Source organism: Engystomops pustulosus, chromosome 7, assembly GCF_040894005.1.
Source record: "Engystomops pustulosus chromosome 7, aEngPut4.maternal, whole genome shotgun sequence".
Lineage (NCBI taxonomy): Eukaryota > Metazoa > Chordata > Amphibia > Anura > Leptodactylidae > Engystomops > Engystomops pustulosus.
The window spans coordinates 98,636,326-98,658,570 of record NC_092417.1 but is presented as its reverse complement, the minus strand read 5'-3'; the positions used below and the strand labels follow the sequence as shown (position 1 = coordinate 98,658,570).

Sequence of the window (22,245 nt, the reverse complement as noted above, 5' to 3'; positions counted from 1 at the left end):
AACTGAATCTATTGTAAATTTCTAAAGGTAGCCCGTCCAACCCTGGTGAGGAGTTACGTCTAGAGGATGTGAGAGACTCCTCAAGTTCCAAAATGGATATTGGACAGGATAACCTATCCACTCTATCTGTCAATAGCCTAGGGAAATGGATATTATCTAGATAGTGGCCTATATCCTCTACTGACGCCTCCAAATCTGAGGAATAAATATTTTGGAAAAACTGTAGAAAAATACCACTGATCTCCCAAAGATTACCAGTTGATTCCCCAAAAGCATTTTTAATCGCGGATATTCTATTTGACTCCTGTTGTTTTTTAACTTTCTGCAAAAGCCCTTTTGAAGGAGAACCATTCTCACAATGTGTCTTCTGATCCAGAAAGAATAACTTCTGCATAGCCTTATTAGCGATGCATCTATTGTACTCCTCTTGTGCTTTGTTAAATCTATCATATGAGTCTTGCGAACTGCTTACCTGATATTCCCTTTCTCTTTTTTTAACTTCCTCCTTTAGGGTCCTCTCCTGTCTGGCCCATTGTTTACGCAGAAATATAATTTCTGAATTTAATATCCCTCTAAGGAAGGATTTCAACGCATTCCACATTAATCCCAGATTATCAGAGGTCCTATTAGCAGCTATAAAACTGCATAGTTCTTTCTTAATTTTATCGTCATCTGTTAGTAGGGACAACCAATGCGCATTAAGTTTCCAAAACCTAAGAGCAGGTTTAGTTGAACCAGACAGCTCAAGAACCAGTGGGGAATGGTCAGAAATAGACCGATTATCGCATCGAATTTTCCGCACCCAACCGATGGCATAGTCATTGGCCAGTGCCAAGTCGATCCCAGAGAAGGAGTTATGGGAGCGATTATAACATGAAAATACTGGCAAATCCCCATTTAAGGACCTCCACACGTCTCTCAAGCCTACTTCCTGACAGAACCTGTAGAAGGGGGTGTCCACAGCGATTATGCCTGCCAGATTCCTTTTCCCTAGACGATCCTTCTTATCTGACATAACAGAGTTGAAGTCGCCCAGGACCAATACGGGACAGTCACCCACCCTCTCCAGGAACCGCATCAAACTTATCAAAACATCATATCTAAAGGGATATGTATGCCTGGTATATATATGCCTGCTACTACACATTTGGTGCCCTCTAGAATACCAAACAAAAAAACAAATCTCCCATCTATATCACACAGGGCATCTAAGACTTGAAAACTGATTGATCTATGGACCAGAATTGATACCCCTCTAGAAAATGATGAGTAGACTGAATTATAGACATGACTGGCCCACCACCGATCTACTAGAGCTAGGGAGTCTTTGTCAAGATGTGTCTCCAACAAAATCACAATTGCAGGAAGTTGCTTAATAATGTAATCAAAAATAATGCAACGCTTCACCGCAGGAAGCCTCTGAGCACACGTCCGCCCGTCCCAGCAAGGGTGCCGCGAGACGCCGACGGGTCAGCGATCCACGGAGTCCTCCATCATCCGGCGTGCGGCAGCCAGGTCAGCAGGGGAGAGCGGGGAAGGTTGGCGGGGCGGCTGTGCAGCGCGACGTGTCTACATCATGCAGTTACGCCTCCTCCTCACCGGTTTTCAGGAGATTACATGTCCTTCTTCCCAAAGATCCTGCTTCTAATGCAGCTACCGGAATCTGGGTTCCCACAAAATGTTTTACAACCCGTGGGTACCAGCAATCATCCCCACAGGTCGCATCCTCCAAAGTGTTGGCATTGCGCAGGCAAAAAGTATACACCGGCATTAAGAAAACGCTAGCTCTCACCTCCCACCACCACACTGCGGCCCGCCGAAACCTCCCACCACCAGACTGTGGCTAACACCAAACGTCCAGACTGCAGCTAACGCACAATGTATCCCCCTCCCCAAGTGGCCAGACTGCAGCCGACACTGCAAATCCATGAAAGTTGCTTTGTAAAATGCTTTTTTTTTTAAAAAAAAAATTTTTGTTTATTTTTTTTGGTGTCTGTGTTGGGGGGGGGGGGGGTAGGCGTTTTTTTTAGGTTTTTTTATTAATTGAATTTGCGTCTCATTTTTTTACGTGTTTTTACTGTTTATGCAGTCCTGTTTCGCATACACCTCATGCCACCTCAGCACCAGACATGCAGTCCCACGTAACATACACCTGCCACCTCAGCACCCGCCAGACACGCAGTCCCACGTAACATATACCTTATGCCACCTCAGCACCAGACATGCAGTCCCAAGTAACACACACCTGCCAACTCAGCACCAGACATGCAGTCCCAAGTAACACACCTGCCAACTCAGCACCCGCCAGACACGCAGTCCTATGTAACATACACCTAATGCCACCTCAGCACCTGTCAGACATGCAGTCCTATTCAAAAAAGACAGATGGGATGTGCAAAGAAAACGGCTGTATTCAAAGGTATGTAGCAAAAAAAGATTAATTTTATTTGTACAATACACTAAACACTAACATTTATAAACATCTAAAAATGAGCACTCTAGAGGTAAAGTGCTATCCACAGTGCATGACAATAACATGTTCTGTTCTCCCCCTACCTAGAGTAATGTAGAATCTATACTAGGTGTTTTGTATGGAAGGTAATACAATTTGTAGTGGACTGTGCATTGGCTGCCTATGCGGTCGTTGTACAAGTAGAATCCTAAAGTCAATATTTGAATGATACTTCAATCGGAACGAGCAATGCAACTTAGTCTAGTAGAAAATATGAAAAAAAATGATATCACCAAGTAGTTGGGTGGAGGAGATTACGCGCCCCACGCGTTCCGCCTACGATGTGGCTTCCTTAGGGGTCTGAAGTCTAGTGCCTTGAGGTCTTGTATATATGCAGTAGTTAAGGTGGGAGAGTTTAACTCACCTGTGTAGGGAGGTGTGGCAGGCTGGCCGCATGTATGTGTATAGCGGGCCGTGCCGCGGCGGCTCCGCGCATGCGCGATCCCGGCTCTCGCGAGACCGACACAATCCTCCACCTCCAGCTTGTGTCAGCCGCGCGTCACCAGGAGGGCACACCCCCGGAACCCTGTCGGCTACGCCCTCTGTATGTGATCGTAAGTTTCTTAAATTAAAGAGTTGTGATTGATAATGTTGGGGGACTGGGCGAACTGGTAATTTGAAAAGAGGAAAATAAGTAAATGCATTAATATTGCATGTAGTGGTACAATATATATTTCGTAAAAAATCTATATCCATGCATAATACATATGGAAGGTTTTAATTTACAATGGTGAGAAGGGAACTAGTGGTGTATATAAAGGAATCTATGTAGTAGTGAATATGTTTTAAACAAGTAAATAACCCTGTTATAGGATCTAGATATATAACAATAATTCAAAAAATATAATAATAAACATATTAATTTATAGCTATTATGGATACATTATTCTAATGACAATATTTCTGAGTAAATGACCTTAGTGCCAATGTGATCTTGTGACAACGACTAGTGTCCCTGTGACTGAGTTCTTTTTCTTTTACTTTATCAGAAGAAAGGACCGAGTATAGTTCTTTCCAAATTGTGAAGGTAAGTGATTTTTCTTGTTCTTCTAGTGTCTTTTGGGGGCTTCTCCCCTTGTGTTAAATCGTATTCCTGAAGAGAAAATTCTATTGTGAGGAAGGCGTGGCCGTGATTTAGTTTCTTGTGCTAAGGTGAAATCTTAATCGAAGTGTTCTGTCTGAAAACGGAAAAAAGTGAAAAAAGAAAAGAAAGAAGAAAAATTTATAGAAAAAATTAGAGAAAGAAAAAATTAATTAATAAATTCATTTCAAGTGCATATAACATACATTAATTACGTGATTTGCCTCAAAGAATATATGTAACCATATTCTTGATGTTACCCTAAGAATCATCCCTAGAACGATATATTTAAATCATTTTATGTGTATATAAATCTTTTGTATAGATGCCCATTGCCCCCCTATTAATTCAAAAGAATAAGATGTCAAGAATACAAGATAAATGACATAACTAGATAAATGTAGTGTAGGGGGTTATACCTTTTTATAAAATCCTGTAAATTGTAGTTCTTCGTTTAGCCCTTTTGGTGTCATGGAGTTTAGATTGTATATCCATCTGGATTCTTTTTGGAGTAGAATTGAGGTGACATCGCCTCCTCTGATATTAGTCGTGATCTTCTCTAGGCCATAGATTTTTACCCCTGTACATTGGCTGTTATGATGATTCATGAAGTGACTTGCCACTGAGGTAAGATTTTTATCCTGTTTAAAATGCTTTTTGGCCATATTGATAGAGGAAAAATGTTGCTGAATTCTCTTTTTTAGCGGTTGTGATGTTTGACCAACATAAATCCTGGAGCAAGTGCATTCAAGTAGGTAAATGACATTTCTTGTTTTACAGTTGATGTAATTTTTTAGTTTGTATTGCTTCTTATCGATTGAGTTCGTAAATATATCTGTATTTGCCATGTATTGGCAGATGTTACATTCTCCACAGGCATATGTTCCTTTAATTTGATGCCCACCTGTGGTGCTGAGGGTGGGTTGTACAAAGTGACTTTTTGTAAGACGGTCTTTAAGATTTCTGGCTCTTCTGGCCGTAAGGGTTGGTCTTGTATTGATGTGATCCCGCAATCTGGGTTCACTTGTTAGTATATTCCAATTTTTTCCAAGAATTTGATATAGGTCTCGCCATTGATTATTATATGTCGTGATAAGTCTCACCTCTTTATCTGTTCTTGATCTTTTCGGTTTTGGTGTTAAAAGTGTTTCTCTGTTGATTTTACTGACTCGCATATATGCTTGAGAGATAACCTTCTTTGGATAACCTCTTATTTTTAGCCTCTCTGTCAGTTTTTGCATGTAGTTTAAATTCCTGTGGGTCACTGCAGTTTCTCTTCAGTCTTAACATCTGACCGTACGGTATACCTTTCTTGAGATGCTGTGGGTGGAAACCTTCTCACCATTGTATATTCAAACCTTCCATATGCATTATGCATGGATATAGATTTTTTTACGAAATATATATTGTACCACTACATGCAATATTAATGCATTTACTTATTTTCCTCTTTTCAAATTACCAGTTCGCCCAGTCCCCCAACATTATCAATCACAACTCTTTAATTTAAGAAACTTACGATCACATACAGAGGGCGTAGCCGACGGGGTTCGGGGGTGTGCCCTCCTGGTGACGCGCGGCTGACACAAGCTGGAGGTGGAGGATTGTGTCGGTCTCGCGAGAGCCGGGATCGCGCATGCGCGGAGCCGCCGCGGCACGGCCCGCTATACACATACATGCGGCCAGCCTGCCACACCTCCCTACACAGGTGAGTTAAACTCTCCCACCTTAACTACTGCATATATACAAGACCTCAAGGCACTAGACTTCAGACCCCTGAGGAAGCCACATCGTAGGCGGAACGCGTGGGGCGCGTAATCTCCTCCACCCAACTACTTGGTGATATCATTTTTTTTCATATTTTCTACTAGACTAAGTTGCATTGCTCGTTCCGATTGAAGTATCATTCAAATATTGACTTTAGGATTCTACTTGTACAACGACCGCATAGGCAGCCAATGCACAGTCCACTACAAATTGTATTACCTTCCATACAAAACACCTAGTATAGATTCTACATTACTCTAGGTAGGGGGAGAACAGAACATGTTATTGTCATGCACTGTGGATAGCACTTTACCTCTAGAGTGCTCATTTTTAGATGTTTTTAAATGTTAGTGTTTAGTGTATTGTACAAATAAAATTAATCTTTTTTTGCTACATACCTTTGAATACAGCCGTTTTCTTTGCACATCCCATCTGTCTTTTTTGAATATGCACAATTGCCAGGGATGTGTGGCATGTTGAGTTACCCATACTTAACATAAACGTATAGATTTTTTCAGGTACTCCGGAGCTTTACTCCCCATGTGAGCCTGTTTCTTAACTCAGTTTACTATATATACTTTATCAATGACATTAGAATATCACTGTGAAGAGAGATTAACCACCTAGGGAGATACTGGCACAATGGCCTTGGATATCAATGCAAGAGAAACCATCTGGAATAGTCAAGTGGCATCAGTCTTTTCCAATGCCATAGAGGATAACTCAGATTTAGATTTCAAACACATTACGGAGGAATTAACAGAATTACAAAAATCACATGTGCGCATATGGTGGAATATAAAAAGTTTAGAAGAATACATAAAACAAGGAATAATGCCTAGAGGACTACGCATACAAATTTTTCCCTCATGGGAAGTAGAGGAGTCATTTAAATCCACATGGGAACAAGGACTGAAGCAATGCTCCACCATATTAATCCAAATGTTGCTTTCACATGATAAAACGCTTCTAGAACAGGTAAAAAATAAAATTCTCATTTTGGAAACTAAATTGACACAATTCAACACACTAAATCAGGTCACGCCATTTCAAAACAAATTAAAGGAGATTTTGGAAAAATATGAAAGAGATATCAAGGAAGGAAAGAGAAGGAAGTTCAATAGAGACAGAGAGGACTATCAATCCAAAAGGGAGTACAAATGGGTTCACAAAGGCAATAGACGCAGGATCAGGCAATACACCACTCGCAGGCAGTCTCCTCAGATCAATAAACAGAATGATACATCAATACCTATGGAATCAGCATCAAGTGATTTTTTATCCACGGATGCCAGCGATGTGGATACAGGCCCAGACAGAGTCAATACTCGCAAGAGAGGTCCAAAGCACAGAGATACGTCACCCGGCCACAAGCAAACAAAACGATACTATCGCCGATAGCAACACAGGTAAAGAACAAACATACAGAAGATACGTTACAGGTCATCAATTTATCCTCATATCAACTTACGGAGACAGAAACTACTGTTCTACAAAGGGGCTTAACATTCTCCCCCATGCAAAAATTAGATAAATTTATCTTTGTTAAAGATCTATATATGTTTTGTAGACAACTTGCCTTTAAAATCCTCTATCAGCAGCCAACCTTGGCAGACGGCCTTACGGAGACGGAGAGACAAGTTTTCATGGACCTGCTGGACCTATTAAAAGAAAATGAAGAACCACCATAACAAGAAGGTAATAACTTCCCTACCCGTTTGCCCTCCCAATCCACCCCTTCATTGGGATTGTGCCCGGCTATAAATATATTTTTTCATACAGTCTTACAAGACATCAAGAAATTACAAATTGATCAAAACAGGGGCAACAATATATCTAAACAAGAACAAGAAGCATTGAAAGCATTGAGCCTGAATAAATCCTTTATAATCAGAGAGGCGGACAAAGGAGGTAACGTGGTACTATGGGCAGTGGAGGACTATGTGATGGAAGCAAAAAATCAATTGAATAACAAAAATTTCTATTTTAGGCTCCCCTCGAATCCCACGGACATATTTAAAAAGAAATTTGACCACCTGATCACTGAGACGCTACATCAAAACATAATCGACAAAAAAGAAGCCAAATTCTTGAAGGGAGAAGTACCAGTTACCCCAACCTTCTATTTGGTTCCAAAAATTCACAAATCTTTAACTAAACCGCCAGGTAGGCCAATAGTGGCAGGTATAGGAGGGTTATGTGAACGTGCCTGCACCTACCTCAATTTCTTCTTACAGCCACTTGTTCTCCAATTGGATTTGTACATACGGGACTCAATGCATCTGATAGAACAGTTACAACAGGTTGAAGTACACTCAGAAATCCTGTTGGTAACGATGGACGTGGAATCACTATATACAAATATTGCACATGATCTAGGAATCGAAGCGGTGGCCTACCATCTGAACAACAAGAAAGAGAATCTTGACCGTAAGCATGATTCATTTATTTTGGATCTACTACATTTCATATTGAATCACAACTACTTTGTTTTTGATAAAACATACTACAGACAGATATCCGGCACGGCAATGGGTGCGCATTGTGCCCCCTCCTACGCAAATCTCTTTTTGGGATGGTGGGAGGAGACACGCGTGCACCCATTGCCAAGCTATCAATCCAAAGTACTTAAATGGTATCGTTTCATAGACGACATCATCTTTCTTTGGCAGGGCTCTGCACAAGAATGTTTGGAATTTATAGGAGAATTGAACACCAACACGATCAATGTGAAGTTGGTACCATATATGTCTAGTACATCTGTGGAATTTCTGGATCTAAAAGTATCAAGGCATCAGGAGAAAATAACTACTTCACTATTCCGAAAGAAAACCGCAACCAACAATATACTTCATTTTGAAAGTTTCCACCCACAGCATCTCAAGAAAGGTATACCGTACGGTCAGATGTTAAGACTGAAGAGAAACTGCAGTGACCCACAGGAATTTAAACTACATGCAAAAGAACTGACAGAGAGGCTAAAAATAAGAGGTTATCCAAAGAAGGTTATCTCTCAAGCATATATGCGAGTCAGTAAAATCAACAGAGAAACACTTTTAACACCAAAACCGAAAAGATCAAGAACAGATAAAGAGGTGAGACTTATCACGACATATAATAATCAATGGCGAGACCTATATCAAATTCTTGGAAAAAATTGGAATATACTAACAAGTGAACCCAGATTGCGGGATCACATCAATACAAGACCAACCCTTACGGCCAGAAGAGCCAGAAATCTTAAAGACCGTCTTACAAAAAGTCACTTTGTACAACCCACCCTCAGCACCACAGGTGGGCATCAAATTAAAGGAACATATGCCTGTGGAGAATGTAACATCTGCCAATACATGGCAAATACAGATATATTTACGAACTCAATCGATAAGAAGCAATACAAACTAAAAAATTACATCAACTGTAAAACAAGAAATGTCATTTACCTACTTGAATGCACTTGCTCCAGGATTTATGTTGGTCAAACATCACAACCGCTAAAAAAGAGAATTCAGCAACATTTTTCCTCTATCAATATGGCCAAAAAGCATTTTAAACAGGATAAAAATCTTACCTCAGTGGCAAGTCACTTCATGAATCATCATAACAGCCAATGTACAGGGGTAAAAATCTATGGCCTAGAGAAGATCATGACTAATATCAGAGGAGGCGATGTCACCTCAATTCTACTCCAAAAAGAATCCAGATGGATATACAATCTAAACTCCATGACACCAAAAGGGCTAAACGAAGAACTACAATTTACAGGATTTTATAAAAAGGTATAACCCCCTACACTACATTTATCTAGTTATGTCATTTATCTTGTATTCTTGACATCTTATTCTTTTGAATTAATAGGGGGGCAATGGGCATCTATACAAAAGATTTATATACACATAAAATGATTTAAATATATCGTTCTAGGGATGATTCTTAGGGTAACATCAAGAATATGGTTACATATATTCTTTGAGGCAAATCACGTAATTAATGTATGTTATATGCACTTGAAATGAATTTATTAATTAATTTTTTCTCTCTCATTTTTTCTATAAATTTTCTTCTTTCTTTTTTCACTTTTTTCCGTTTTCAGACAGAACACTTCGATTAAGATTTCACCTTAGCACAAGAAACTAAATCACGGCCACGCCTTCCACACAATAGAATTTTCTCTTCAGGAATACGATTTAACACAAGGGGAGAAGCCCCCAAAAGACACTAGAAGAACAAGAAAAATCACTTACCTTCACAATTTGGAAAGAACTATACTCGGTCCTTTCTTCTGATAAAGTAAAAGAAAAAGAACTCAGTCACAGGGACACTAGTCGTTGTCACAAGATCACATTGGCACTAAGGTCATTTACTCAGAAATATTGTCATTAGAATAATGTATCCATAATAGCTATAAATTAATATGTTTATTATTATATTTTTTGAATTATTGTTATATATCTAGATCCTATAACAGGGTTATTTACTTGTTTAAAACATATTCACTACTACATAGATTCCTTTATATACACCACTAGTTCCCTTCTCACCATTGTATATTAAAACCTTCCATATGTATTATGCATGGATATAGATTTTTTACGAAATATATATTGTACCACTACATGCAATATTAATGCATTTACTTATTTTCCGGGGGTGTGCCCTCCTGGTGACGCGCGGCTGACACAAGCTGGAGGATTGTGTCGGTCTCGCGAGAGCCGGGAACGCGCATCCGCGGAGCCGCCGCGGCACGGCCCGCTATACACATACATGCGGCCAGCCTGCCACACCTCCCTACACAGGTGAGTTAAACTCTCCCACCTTAACTACTGCATATATACAAGACCTCAAGGCACTAGACTTCAGACCCCTGAGGAAGCCACATCGTAGGCGGAACGCGTGGGGCGCGTAATCTCCTCCACCCAACTACTTGGTGATATCATTTTTTTTCATATTTTCTACTAGACTAAGTTGCATTGCTCGTTCCGATTGAAGTATCATTCAAATATTGACTTTAGGATTCTACTTGTACAACGACCGCATAGGCAGCCAATGCACAGTCCACTACAAATTGTATTACCTTCCATACAAAACACCTAGTATAGATTCTACATTACTCTAGGTAGGGGGAGAACAGAACATGTTATTGTCATGCACTGTGGATAGCACTTTACCTCTAGAGTGCTCATTTTTAGATGTTTATAAATGTTAGTGTTTAGTGTATTGTACAAATAAAATTAATCTTTTTTTGCTACATACCTTTGAATACAGCCGTTTTCTTTGCACATCCCATCTGTCTTTTTTGAATATGCACAATTGCCAGGGATGTGTGGCATGTTGAGTTACCCATACTTAACATAAACATGCAATCCTATGTAACATACACCACATGCCACCTTAGCACTCCCCGGACATACAGTCCCAAGTCACATACACCTCATGCCACCTCAGCACCTGTCAAACATGCAGTCCCATGTAAAATACACCTCATGCCAACTCGGCACCTGCAAGACATGCAGTCCCATGTAACATACAGGTCTTCCCTGACCTTATCACATCCAGTCCTGTCAAGCCCCCTCACCTCCATACACATGTATGCACACAGTACCTGTACACGTTCTACTTGCAAGCAGCCATTTCAGCTCTACTTCCTGTGAGGAGACTGCGTGGTAAGCCACGCCCCTTTCACAGAGGCTCCGCCCCTCCGGGACATCACGGCTACCCAGAGCAGCCCCATTCTAGAGGCTACCAGCGCTGTAGTGTGTGCTGAGCAGTGCCGGCCCGCACGCTGCCATTGTCATGTCCTGCACACCATTACTGTGCGCTCCGGACCGCTCAGCTCACACACTACAGGGGATAATTGCCAAGTGTACTTGTACGCTTACCAATTATTCTGTGAAGTAATGGCGCCTCATCATGCGTCTATGACGCTTGGTGAGGTGTTAATGCGATCTCTGAGCTGAACCTTTTTATTTTTATGTCTACAGAGCAATATGATGGCTTCTTTTATGCTTAACAAATTGACCTTCCTTGTGACAGCATTTAATATTCCTTGTATTGATAAGCTGGAAAAACATTTCAAAATGTGATGAATTAATAGAAAGCAAAAAAAACAAAACACTATTGCACCATTTTCTTACGTACAGAGTTTTTATATCTTTTACTGTGCGCTCCAAAATGACACCTCATATTCTTTGGGTTGGTATGATCACATGAATAACAAATTCATTCTTACGTTTTAATATATTTAAAAGTTAAAAACAGTTTGTACCAAAAAAAAAAAAAAAAAAAGTTAATTCTGATGCTAATAATTTTTTGTAAGAAATCATTTTTTGTGGTGATGTTTTCATTGCTACCTTTTTATGGTACTGACAGTAATATTACTACGCTCACCTAAAGCTGCCATTTATGTAAAATGATCAGCATTGACCGCAGCAATTAATAGGTTAACTGCCACCCCTGTTGCTATGATTAAAATGACAGTGAAGGCTCCGGGCAGTACACTTATTATTGCTTTGATTTTGGAGAATAGAGATGCAATGAAGGGGAGTGAATGCCTCTCACATCCTGCACCTCCTACCTATACAGGGAGGTGATGCAGGGATAGAAAAAAAAAAAATGCTCGTCATATTGCTTTAAATGTTAATTTCATATAAATCCCATCCTTAGGATATTGCAATTTTCTTAAAAATCAAACATTTGAGCCACATTTTTCAGATTTTAATACCAGGGCATGTTTTTACAAAACATAAATTTGTTGCTTATTCCCTTAAGAGGGAACAGACCAGAACTGTTTTCTCAGTGGCACAGTAACTACAACAAATCATACAATATGAATATTGCTGTGGCGGCTCTGGGAAATATCCACAAGGAGGAGACATATTTGCTCAACTACTGTAGCCATATGCACTTTGCTCCTTCCCTACAAATCAGTGACATAAGGCACATTATAAATAAAACGTTTTTAGTGAGATGCCTTTCCTCTCACAGTTCATATAGATCTCATCTCTTCTTTACTCCTTTCTTTCGGGAAGCATTAGGATTCATCCGCCTTCGCCCAGCTCCTACTGCTCCGTCTCGGATGTTCAAATTAGCAGCTCTGCTATATATGTCATTTTCTACGAATGGTGATGCTCCAGCAATGTAATCTGGGTTGAAGACATCTGTTTTGGACCTCGCCTTTTTCGAGACGCGTTGCTGGGGGAAGTGCTGGTCCCAAACCAAATGTGGGTTTGCTGCATGCTTGCCTCCTTGTGGGGCTGGTAGTGAGTACTGCAGGAAGACAGATGATGGTCAGCAAAGACAGTGACAGTCAGCTATGCACCACATTTTAGATAATGTATTCTGTGTCTCATCAATTTGTGCAGTCATTCAAAGCAGGAGCACCAACATCTCAAGCTAGCAGTACAAGTATAGAATGGTAAATATTACACTGCACTGCCACCTAGCGGGCATTTATGCAATATCCAAATAGAAAATTGGAACAAGCTATAATCGTTAAACAAAATTGAATTAAATTAATAAATTGAATATCTTGGCTGATATTTGATCATGCAAGTAGTGGTAGTAATTCAATATTCCATGCCATGTACTGGGAACCGGGAAAAAAAATTCTGAATGCAGTGAAAATGATGAAAAAACACATTTGCGCCATTTCTTGTGGGCTTGGATATGACGTCTTTCACTGTGCGCCCCAAATGAAAGGTCTATTTCATTCATTGGGTCAGTACGATCACGGGGATACCAAATTTGTATAGGTTTTAAAATGTTTTCATACATTTACAAAAATTAAAACCTCCTGTACAGAAAAAAAATTCTTCATTTTGCCATCTTATTGCACTAATAACTATTTCATACTTTGGTGTACGGAGCTGTGGGTGGTATCATTTTTTGCGACTTTTGATGACGTTTTCAATGCTTTTATTTTTAGGACTGTACGACCTTTTGATCACTTTTTATAGAATTTTTTCTATTTTTCAATATGGCAAAAAACTGCCATTTGCGACTTCGGCGCTATTTTCCGTTACGAGGTTAAACGCAGTGAAAAACGTTTATTATATTTTCATAGATCGGGCATTTTCGGACACGGTGATACCTAATGTGTGTATGATTTTTACTGTTTATTTATATTTATATCAGTTCTGGGGAAAGGGGGGTGATTTGAATTTTTATGTCTGATTGATCCTATCATATACTGTCATACTGCAGTATGGCAGTATATGGGTTTTTTGCACACCATCTATTACATTGTGCAAATCACACAATGTAATAGATATCCGAGGCTATCATGATCGAGGCTCTTTGTGTGATCCGAGGCTGTCATGGCAACGGATCGCCGCTCCCCGATGAAGTCACGGGGACTGACGATCGGAGCCAAGATGGTGGATCAAAGGATTAAAGCCCACGATCGGTGCTTGCTAGCGACGGGCATTTGCTTCATTACAAAGCAAATGCCCGGTGAGTATGAAGAAGTCTCAGCCCGTGAGCCCTCTTCATACTCCCCCATGCGCAGCAAGACGTAAGGTTACGTCTTATTGCGCTATGGGGTTAAGCATATGTTTGTACAGATAGGTTCAAATATAATATCCATCATTGTTAAGAGTTCTTACCCGCAGCCCACGTGTATTGAAAACTTTAGGGTTTTTGGAGAAATGCATGTGGAGACTCCCATCTTCATTCACAGATACTGCTATCTTCTTCAGGGTCTTATTCCCACAGCTGGGACAAAATAACTTGGTCATGTCTGCTGTAGTCCTAAAGTAAGTGAGAAGTAGTTGTGGTGACCAGTGCCAGCCATTATGTGCATTGTATCTGAGCAAAACTCCTGTTGCCATGGCTACCGATTACTTACCGTTAAGTCATCTCATCACACATAGGGTGCATTCACACGGCAAAACCTTCTCCCTCCATAGAAAACAGCGACTCACAGCCACGACACAGGGAAAGATAGAGCATGCGCTATCTTTTCCCCGTGTACAGCGTGGATCGGTGCCAGACATGTGTGGCACCGTACCACCGCCGTCCCGCCATTGCCGTCTATGCGGACGTATATGTGGCCGAATATACATCCCCACAGACGGCCGTCTGAATAAGGCTAAAGGGAATAAAAGTGCAACAATGTTGCTGCAATGCATTTTCTGCCTGGTTAGCCTATGATCTCATGTAAGTATAGGGATAGTATGTCAAGCAGAGAGAAATGCACATTTTGCATTTTATTAACAGTCAGTTGAACTAAGCTTGTATCCACTTACTTGAAGCAGCCATGACAGCGTAGAATGAAGTTCCTGGTCTGGCGGATCAGCATTCCATCCATGGAGAGCACATGCAGCCCCATCTGTATGAGCACGTTCTGAGGGAAGAAAAATAGTGATAAAATTAAATGATACATTGAAAAGTTTCAGTTCTTGCATGAAATTTGCACCAAATGTCCATTTTATTGCTTATCTTTGTACAGATAAATGTAGGGCATTTAGAATCTGTATTTTAGGGACAAATAAATAGATGGTCCAAAAGTACATAGTATGCACGCAAACGCAAGGGTCTTCCCCCCACAATGAAGCATAAGTAGCTTAAGAATTTAAAGAGCAACTGTAGAGTATAAAAACTTCTGCCTAGCTCTGCAACAAGCAGGAAGTCTTTTAGGTAGGTGTGTGTGTACATATACATACCTTGATGCTGCCTGTGTTCATCTTTTTATTCCTATGTAAGAGACATAGGTGTAGGTGGATATCTTTTAAAGTGCGTTCACACGTGTTAGTAACGCATGTTTTCAAACGCATCAAAACAGCTGAGAAGGAGATCTAACAAATGCATGTCTTAAAACATGTTAATGCATGTTAAAATAATGTTAACGAGACATTAACAGTGAGATAACACATGCATTTTGTAAACACAATGTTAATATCTATTTAAATCAGGCTAATTTATTCTCAGCTGTTCTGATGCAATTCTGTTTTTCACATCCTCCCCTGGTTTGGGCTCACAAATATGGATGCAAAATACTCCCCTGTGAACCATATTATCAATGGATAATATGTAGATTAACAGAATCTACCAGATAAATGATAACATGGATGGCCAGCAGCACAATTACAATAAGTCAGACTGGATTGTGTTGCTATAATACCTGCATAGCAAAATCTGTAGTCAGGCACCCAACTAGCACATTATCTGGAGCTTCCAGGTTGCCCATGTCCTGCTGGATTTGCTTGAGGTTACTGGGTGTAATCCAACCTTCCTCATCATCTTCCTCCTCCTCCTCCTCTGACAACTCCTCTTCATCATCATCACCCTCTTCTTTCTCCCCCTGATTGATAGATCTATATGGATCATGGTGCTGTTCAGACAGTGATGTTTCCTTTGGGCTTGTAGTCACAGTCACTGATTGGGCATACTGCAGGGCAAAAATGTGTCAACTATTAGCCATCATTTACAGCCAAGGTCTATTATATAGGGTGCAGTCTTAGCACCCAACCAAATACATACCATTAATTCTAACAAATCATCCTCAATGCTTGGCAGGGGGCTTCTCCAGAAGTTAAAGGAATTATACTCCCTGTTCTCCGTGCAGTCTTTAGTTTCCTCGGTTTCCACGGACTTCAGAGAGTCATCTTTTTTACCTGTGGACTGGATCATCAATTTAATAGAATGATTCTGTGTTACAGACTTCAGCAACACTCCTGACATATCTGTCCTATGCCATTAAGATTCCCATTAATACCATCTTAGGTTTTTCTATTTTTTTTTTAAAAGAAAATCTACCATTGAAAGCAAGAATATTAGACCAGGGCCAGTTACTCATAGTTCCAGGCACCCTGACTTACCTTTTTTTATCCATGGCCTGCTTCCTTCTAAAATAAACTTTAAAATGATGCTAATGAGTCAGAAGGGTTCTGGGGGACGTTACCAGATCCCCTCCATGCTGCAGCTTCACGGGCTGTTCTACTGTCTTCCACTCTACCCTCTAATCTCACAGCAACAGAGGAAGTTTCAGCTCATAGTAGGAGGGGGAAGTACTCCTGCACAGTGTAAAAGCCTGTGAATCTAGCTAGCATGGAGAGGCTCTGATAACTGGTGACCATTTGGGCTAGTGCTACACACAAGCATATATTGCATTTTTGGGCAGATCCTAGTCTAGTTCCATTTTCTCTTTAATGAGCCAAAAATCCATAACGCTTTCATGTTTTAGTGTACAGAGCTGTGTGAGGGCTTATTTTCTGCATAACAAATTTTACTTCTCAGTGACGTTATTTATTAGTCCAAATTCCCGATATGGCAAAAAAACAAAAACAAAAAACAACGCATTTGCAACACGTTCTTGAGGGCTCAGCTTTTAAGACTTTCGCTGTGCACGCCAAATAACACCTCTGCTTTATTCTTTGGTTTGGTATGATCACATGATACCAAATTTGTATAGGTTTTATTGTGTTTATACACTTTTGTTAATTTTTTGAAAATATACAAAGAATTTTTTTTGCCATCTTCTGACACCAGTAACTTTTATACTTTGGTGTACAGAGCTGTATGATAAATGTTTTCATTTTTTCCATTTTGAGGACTGTGTAACATTTTGATCACTTTTAATAACATTTTTTATGTGATGTAAATTGGTGTAGAAGTCGCCGTTTTCTGTTATGGGGTTCACTGCCGGCAATAACGGTTTTTATGCCTGATGAAAGCTCCGCTCTGGAGTCGAAACGGGCTATCTTTCATCCGATGCTGGACCTTCGAGTGATTTGCAAAGCGCTGCTCTATCTTTCTTCTTCAGGCTGTATACAATAACCGTTTTTCAATATTGTGGTAGATCAGGCATTTTGAGACGCGGCGATACCAAACGTGTTTGTGATTTTTACTATTTATTATGTTTTATATCAGTTTTTACTATTTTTTTGACCCTCTAGGGTACAATAACCCTGGATAGTCTGATCGTTCCGACCATATACTTTATTACTGTGTATAATTTTACCCAGTATTCATTACAACGAACCACTGGCTCCTTGTAACGAATCTGCAGAAACCAGACAGCCTTGGGTCTGAGGCCCGAGGCTGTCAAGGCAAACTGATCGCGGCCCCCCGATGACGTTCGGGGGAGCGAACATTGGAACATAGAGGCGCCCACATGAGGCCAATTTTTAAACGTCGCCAGTGGCATCGGCAGGGTTAATACTTGTAATCGGTGCTAGCCCCAACCACGGATATTAGCAATGGGTGTTTGCTGTAATATGCAGCAAAACCCACCTCTGTATGAAGAGGGCTCAGCCCGTGATCCCTCTCTAGACACCCCCTGCACCTCTACATGTAGAGCGCGGAGTGTGAAGGGGTTAACGTTTATTCCCCATGGACTGGATAAACACAGTCCTTCAGAAGGAGCAACTTACCAAAAGTTGTTTTTTTGGTGAACCTATGGCAGTACATCAAAACCTCTATGGCGGTTTTAAGGGGAACCCGTCATCACATTTTTCACATATACAGGTAGTGACAGGCTCCCATAGGGCCCTAGAAACTAACTGACACCTTTCTTTTAGCTAAAAAATTATTCCCCTGAGATTCCCATATTTTCAACTTTATAGTTTTACCTGGCATCTAAGCAGGACTACAGCAAGTCGAGGTGGACGTGGCCTCGGGCAGAATCCAGCACCCTCTCCCCTTGCCATCTCTGTATGCAGCTGTTATGTCATGTGACCAGGGCAACATCCTCACCGGTCCTATAATTTTTGTAGCATTAAAAAACTGTACATCAAGCATATATCTCATGAAATCACAGCATACACAGGGAAACTATTATTAGCTAAAAGCAGGGTGTTACTAGAGTTCTATAGGAACCTGCCACTACCTAGATTTGTGAAAAACTTGGCGACGGGTTCCCTTTAAGTTTATCACATGGTATTTTATAGAAGTGCTTCATGGTTGACTACCAGATTTTCTCTCTTTAGTGCTTTGTGGAGAGGACAACAACAACATTGGTTGGGGAATAAGAGGTGTAGGTATGATGATGTAGGTTAATAATAGTTTTTCTTATTTGCTTTATTATGTCTGCTTGCCAGTTTTAGTACATCTTACAGCTATATAAGCCCTTTTTAATTTTCTAACGTAAAATACTGATAAAAAGTATAACATTATAAAAAAACCATTGAGTAGAACATATTTGAGCCAATGGCCTAAGAAGATTGCTACCAGGTAAAGCAAAGAGACTGGCATGAACTTGTGGAAGTCCAATTTATATCTAAATAATCCTATCCATGCTACTGTATAATATTTGTGCAAAAAAAAAAAAAATGTTTTACCTTGGAGGGAAAATGAAAACCAGCCACATTGACTTGCGTCTCTGGGTGCAGAGTTGTGGTGCTGACAGAGACCTAAAAATACAAATATACTTATAATGTAAGACACCAAGCTGGAAATGATCTGACAAATTTTTCTTCATCCAGAATAACACTTCTTTAAATTAACATTCAAGCTTAAAGTATATATGGTATGAAACATAACACACAGTCTGAGAGGAAGAATATATAAAAAGAGGTTTAGAAGGCATAACACACACACACAATAAGAGTATTAATAAAACTCTCGACCTAACAGATTGTCCGACGGCAATAACACATCTTCGAGAAGGGCTAGAAGGCATCAAGCAGATGGCTTTGTTTGGTCTTTAGCAACCTTACTGTTTTGGCTTTTCCATTTTCCATCCCCTTCTTCCAAAAGCCAAACATTTTTTTTATTTTTTTGTATTTATAGAGCATTAGGTGGGCTTGCAGCAAACACCCGCTATGTATGGAGATGGCTCAGCTCGTGAACCCTCTATAAACAGCCTTAATGATGCTGTGGTGAAATATTATGGAAAGGCTTTATTAAGGGGTTAACGTACTGGTTTTTAACTATATTTCCTGGACCAAACTGTGCAGGGACCCAGACTCCTAGCATCACGGATGCTATGAGACCAGACATTCTTTTCTCCCTACGGGATTATGGTCTTCCACACAGGTCTGTGTGTATGTACCCTTATACTGAAGACACAAGTCATTGTCTGCATGAGGCCATCCAATGAAACATTGTGCCAATGCTGCATACCACTCCTCCATGTAACCATCCAACATGTGAGGGGACTGTAGTCGGCCTTTCCAACCCCAAGTACAACTGCCCTAGAGTTTCTAATCATCTCCAGCTCAAAAAGATAAACCAAATCGACCTCAAGTAAAATCCTAAAAGAGGTTTTCCCTCTATATCCAATAGAGAACAGTGTTGTGGGGAAGAATGGACACTGCATTACAAATCATTATAATACACACTGTGCTCGGTTCTTGATTCACAGACTATACATCATAAAAATATGCAGCCGTCTCTCCATTCTCCCCAGCTTGGAGACATTCAACACTCTCCAGACAGATATGCACGTCCCATTGTTGAAACCTACCTTCCAGGTATTGATTACATGTTCTGTAAATGTATCATTAATATCTCACATGGCGATACATCTTTATAGCCCATATATCTAAAAAAAAAAAGTGGCTTTAAATAAAGGGGGACCCAGGGAGTTTCGAGAAAGTTAATTACCTTCTGTGGTGGTTCATTTCGAATGTGTTCTGTACCAACATGCTCAGCCTCAAGCTGGTAGACGAGAGCGAGGACCTTAATGTCAGTGGCAGACAGACTGACATAATCTCCAGTTTTCTTAGAGAAATCTGTCACTATAAAAGAAAGAAATAGTTACCAGGATGACACCCTCTTTACTACACGCAATGATCGCATATTGGCTCGTTGCCTATAACTTCAGTAAAGATAACAAAAAACAGTACAAGATGATGCCCCATTTAACATCTATGAGGTACCATAGCCCATAACACACCGATAAGCAAGCAAAGTTAAAGCATGTGCTTCACAAACACAACAGTTTTGATCAAGTGTCCAACTACCAACTCCTACTCTGCTACAAGCCCCATATTGCCATTTCTGAGAGAAAAAAAAAGTGGGGCAACGAAACTACTCTTCCTGGTAAGAGTGTGGTTTGGTTACAAATATCCCAGTGTAATGGGAATCTACTCTTCTAAGTGTGTAATATAAGGACCAGCACAGCTCCTGCTGTCACCGCCAGGCACACTATGGCTCAGTGGTGACATCACGTGACAAATTTATATAGGCTGAATATGGGGAACGCTTGCAATGTGACGTCACCACTGAGTCTGTATATTATATATATACCGTATATATATATCCTGCCTCCCTGACACCCGAACCGGCCAGTCCCGCTTACCCAGCTGGATGCTTTCCGCTTTGGGTTCCCTGAGTAGCAGCTCATAGGGCAGCACTGCCAGTCTCCTCCGGGTCGGCCTATCGCGGATCTCGTTCACCACGTCCCGCACCGTGTAGATGTGATCCCCGATCTCCTGTAGAGACACGAGCACTGGTCATATGCCGCCAACACGGTAACCCCCGGGCCCTCTGCACTGCCCGCACCTCTCACCTGTAATGCGGCATTCTTCAGGAAAGCTCCAGCATCAGCCACAACGTGCGGCACCCTGGAGGACGCCATGTCTTCTCCACTTGTCCCGCCCTTCAGCCAATCAGAGAGCGAGCATCATTCTATCGCATTCCTCCACTTGTGTGTTGTTGCCATCTACCGGCCACAAAAGAATACTACAGGCTGTCAGTGATGAAAGTCATCTCATCGCGCCGGAATGCACCACCTCGGACCAGGTGAAGGTAAGCGCTCCCCAAGCGACACTTTTTCGGTTTTTAAATGCGGCGGGTTTTCCGAATACGTCAGGTTTTCGTTCGGCCACGCCCCCCGATTTCCGTCGCGCGCATGCCGGCGCCGATGCGCCACAATCCGATCGCGTGCGCCACAATCCCGGGGCAATTCAGGTACAATCGGCGCAAATCGGAAATATTCGGGTAACACGTCGGGAAAACGCGAATCGGGCCTTTAGTAAATGACCCCCATTGTGATCAATATAAACGTCACAGTGGGGGAGATTTATCATTAGGCTGGATTTTGAGCAGTTGTCTATGTGTGAGATCGGCAGGTTTCCAGCAGTCGGATTTATAAATATTATATGTGCAGTGTTAAAGAGGACCTGTCATCCCGCAAAACCCACCCTCCAAATGTGCCCCCCATAATCCTCCCCCCAGCCATTTTTTTAAAAAATTTATGTGCAGTAAATTGACTTAAACCGATCCGACCTCTTAGCAAATAAGAGGATCGTGTATCCGGTGTGCTGGCAGTCGGCGGTATTCATAAGAGGGCTGGCCGACACCCCCCCAGCACGCACTGCCAGCGGGGACTTCTAGGAGAAGCTACATTGTGACCGCTGTCAAGGGCTTGCTGGGGTGTGTCGGCCGGCACTCTTATGAATACCGCCGACTGCCAGCACACCAGATACACGATCCGACCTCTTATTTGGTAAGAGGTCGGATCGGTTTAAATCAATTTACTGCACATAAATTTTAAAAAAATGGCTAGGGAGAAAGGGGCTGGGGGGAGGATTATGGGGCGCACATTTGGTGGGTGGGTTTTCCGGGGTGACAGGTCCTCTTTAAATCCCTTCTGATGTGATGTGATCAGCTGTGTGTGCTCTATGCGTATAGACTGCACCAGTCGCATCTATGTTTAACATCTGCTTAATTTCTGCCTTTTTGTGAAGTTTTTGCACAGGAAATTCTTAGATACCTCAAACATAAAATTGAGCAAAAACTTCAAAATTCAGCAAGTTTGAGCTAAATCTCCCACCTGTAGTAGCAATGACCCACATACGCCACCTCCTATGTGGTGTGGATTTGTGATTAAATTTGCATTGTTTTACGCCAATTTTATGCCAAGAAGCTACATAGGCTAATGATAAATCTCCCCAAGTGTATTTATACAGTAAGAAAAGATCCAAGCAGCACTATCAAAACA

General features: G+C 41.1%; 1 protein-coding gene across 1 annotated transcript; it reads right to left on the bottom strand.

Moving 5' to 3' along the window:
• Positions 1–11,485: 11,485 nt before the first annotated feature.
• NOB1 (NIN1 (RPN12) binding protein 1 homolog) lies at positions 11,486–20,972 on the bottom strand. Its single transcript, XM_072117347.1, has 9 exons — positions 20,812–20,972; positions 20,602–20,734; positions 19,905–20,038; positions 18,638–18,709; positions 15,840–15,980; positions 15,481–15,747; positions 14,606–14,703; positions 13,964–14,108; positions 11,486–12,626 (listed from the first exon to the last, which is right to left on the bottom strand). Exons 1-9 carry the CDS (start codon positions 20,878–20,880, stop codon positions 12,357–12,359), a joined length of 1,329 nt encoding a protein of 442 aa, XP_071973448.1. The 5' UTR covers positions 20,881–20,972; the 3' UTR covers positions 11,486–12,356.
• Between the last annotated feature and the right edge of the window lie 1,273 nt (positions 20,973–22,245).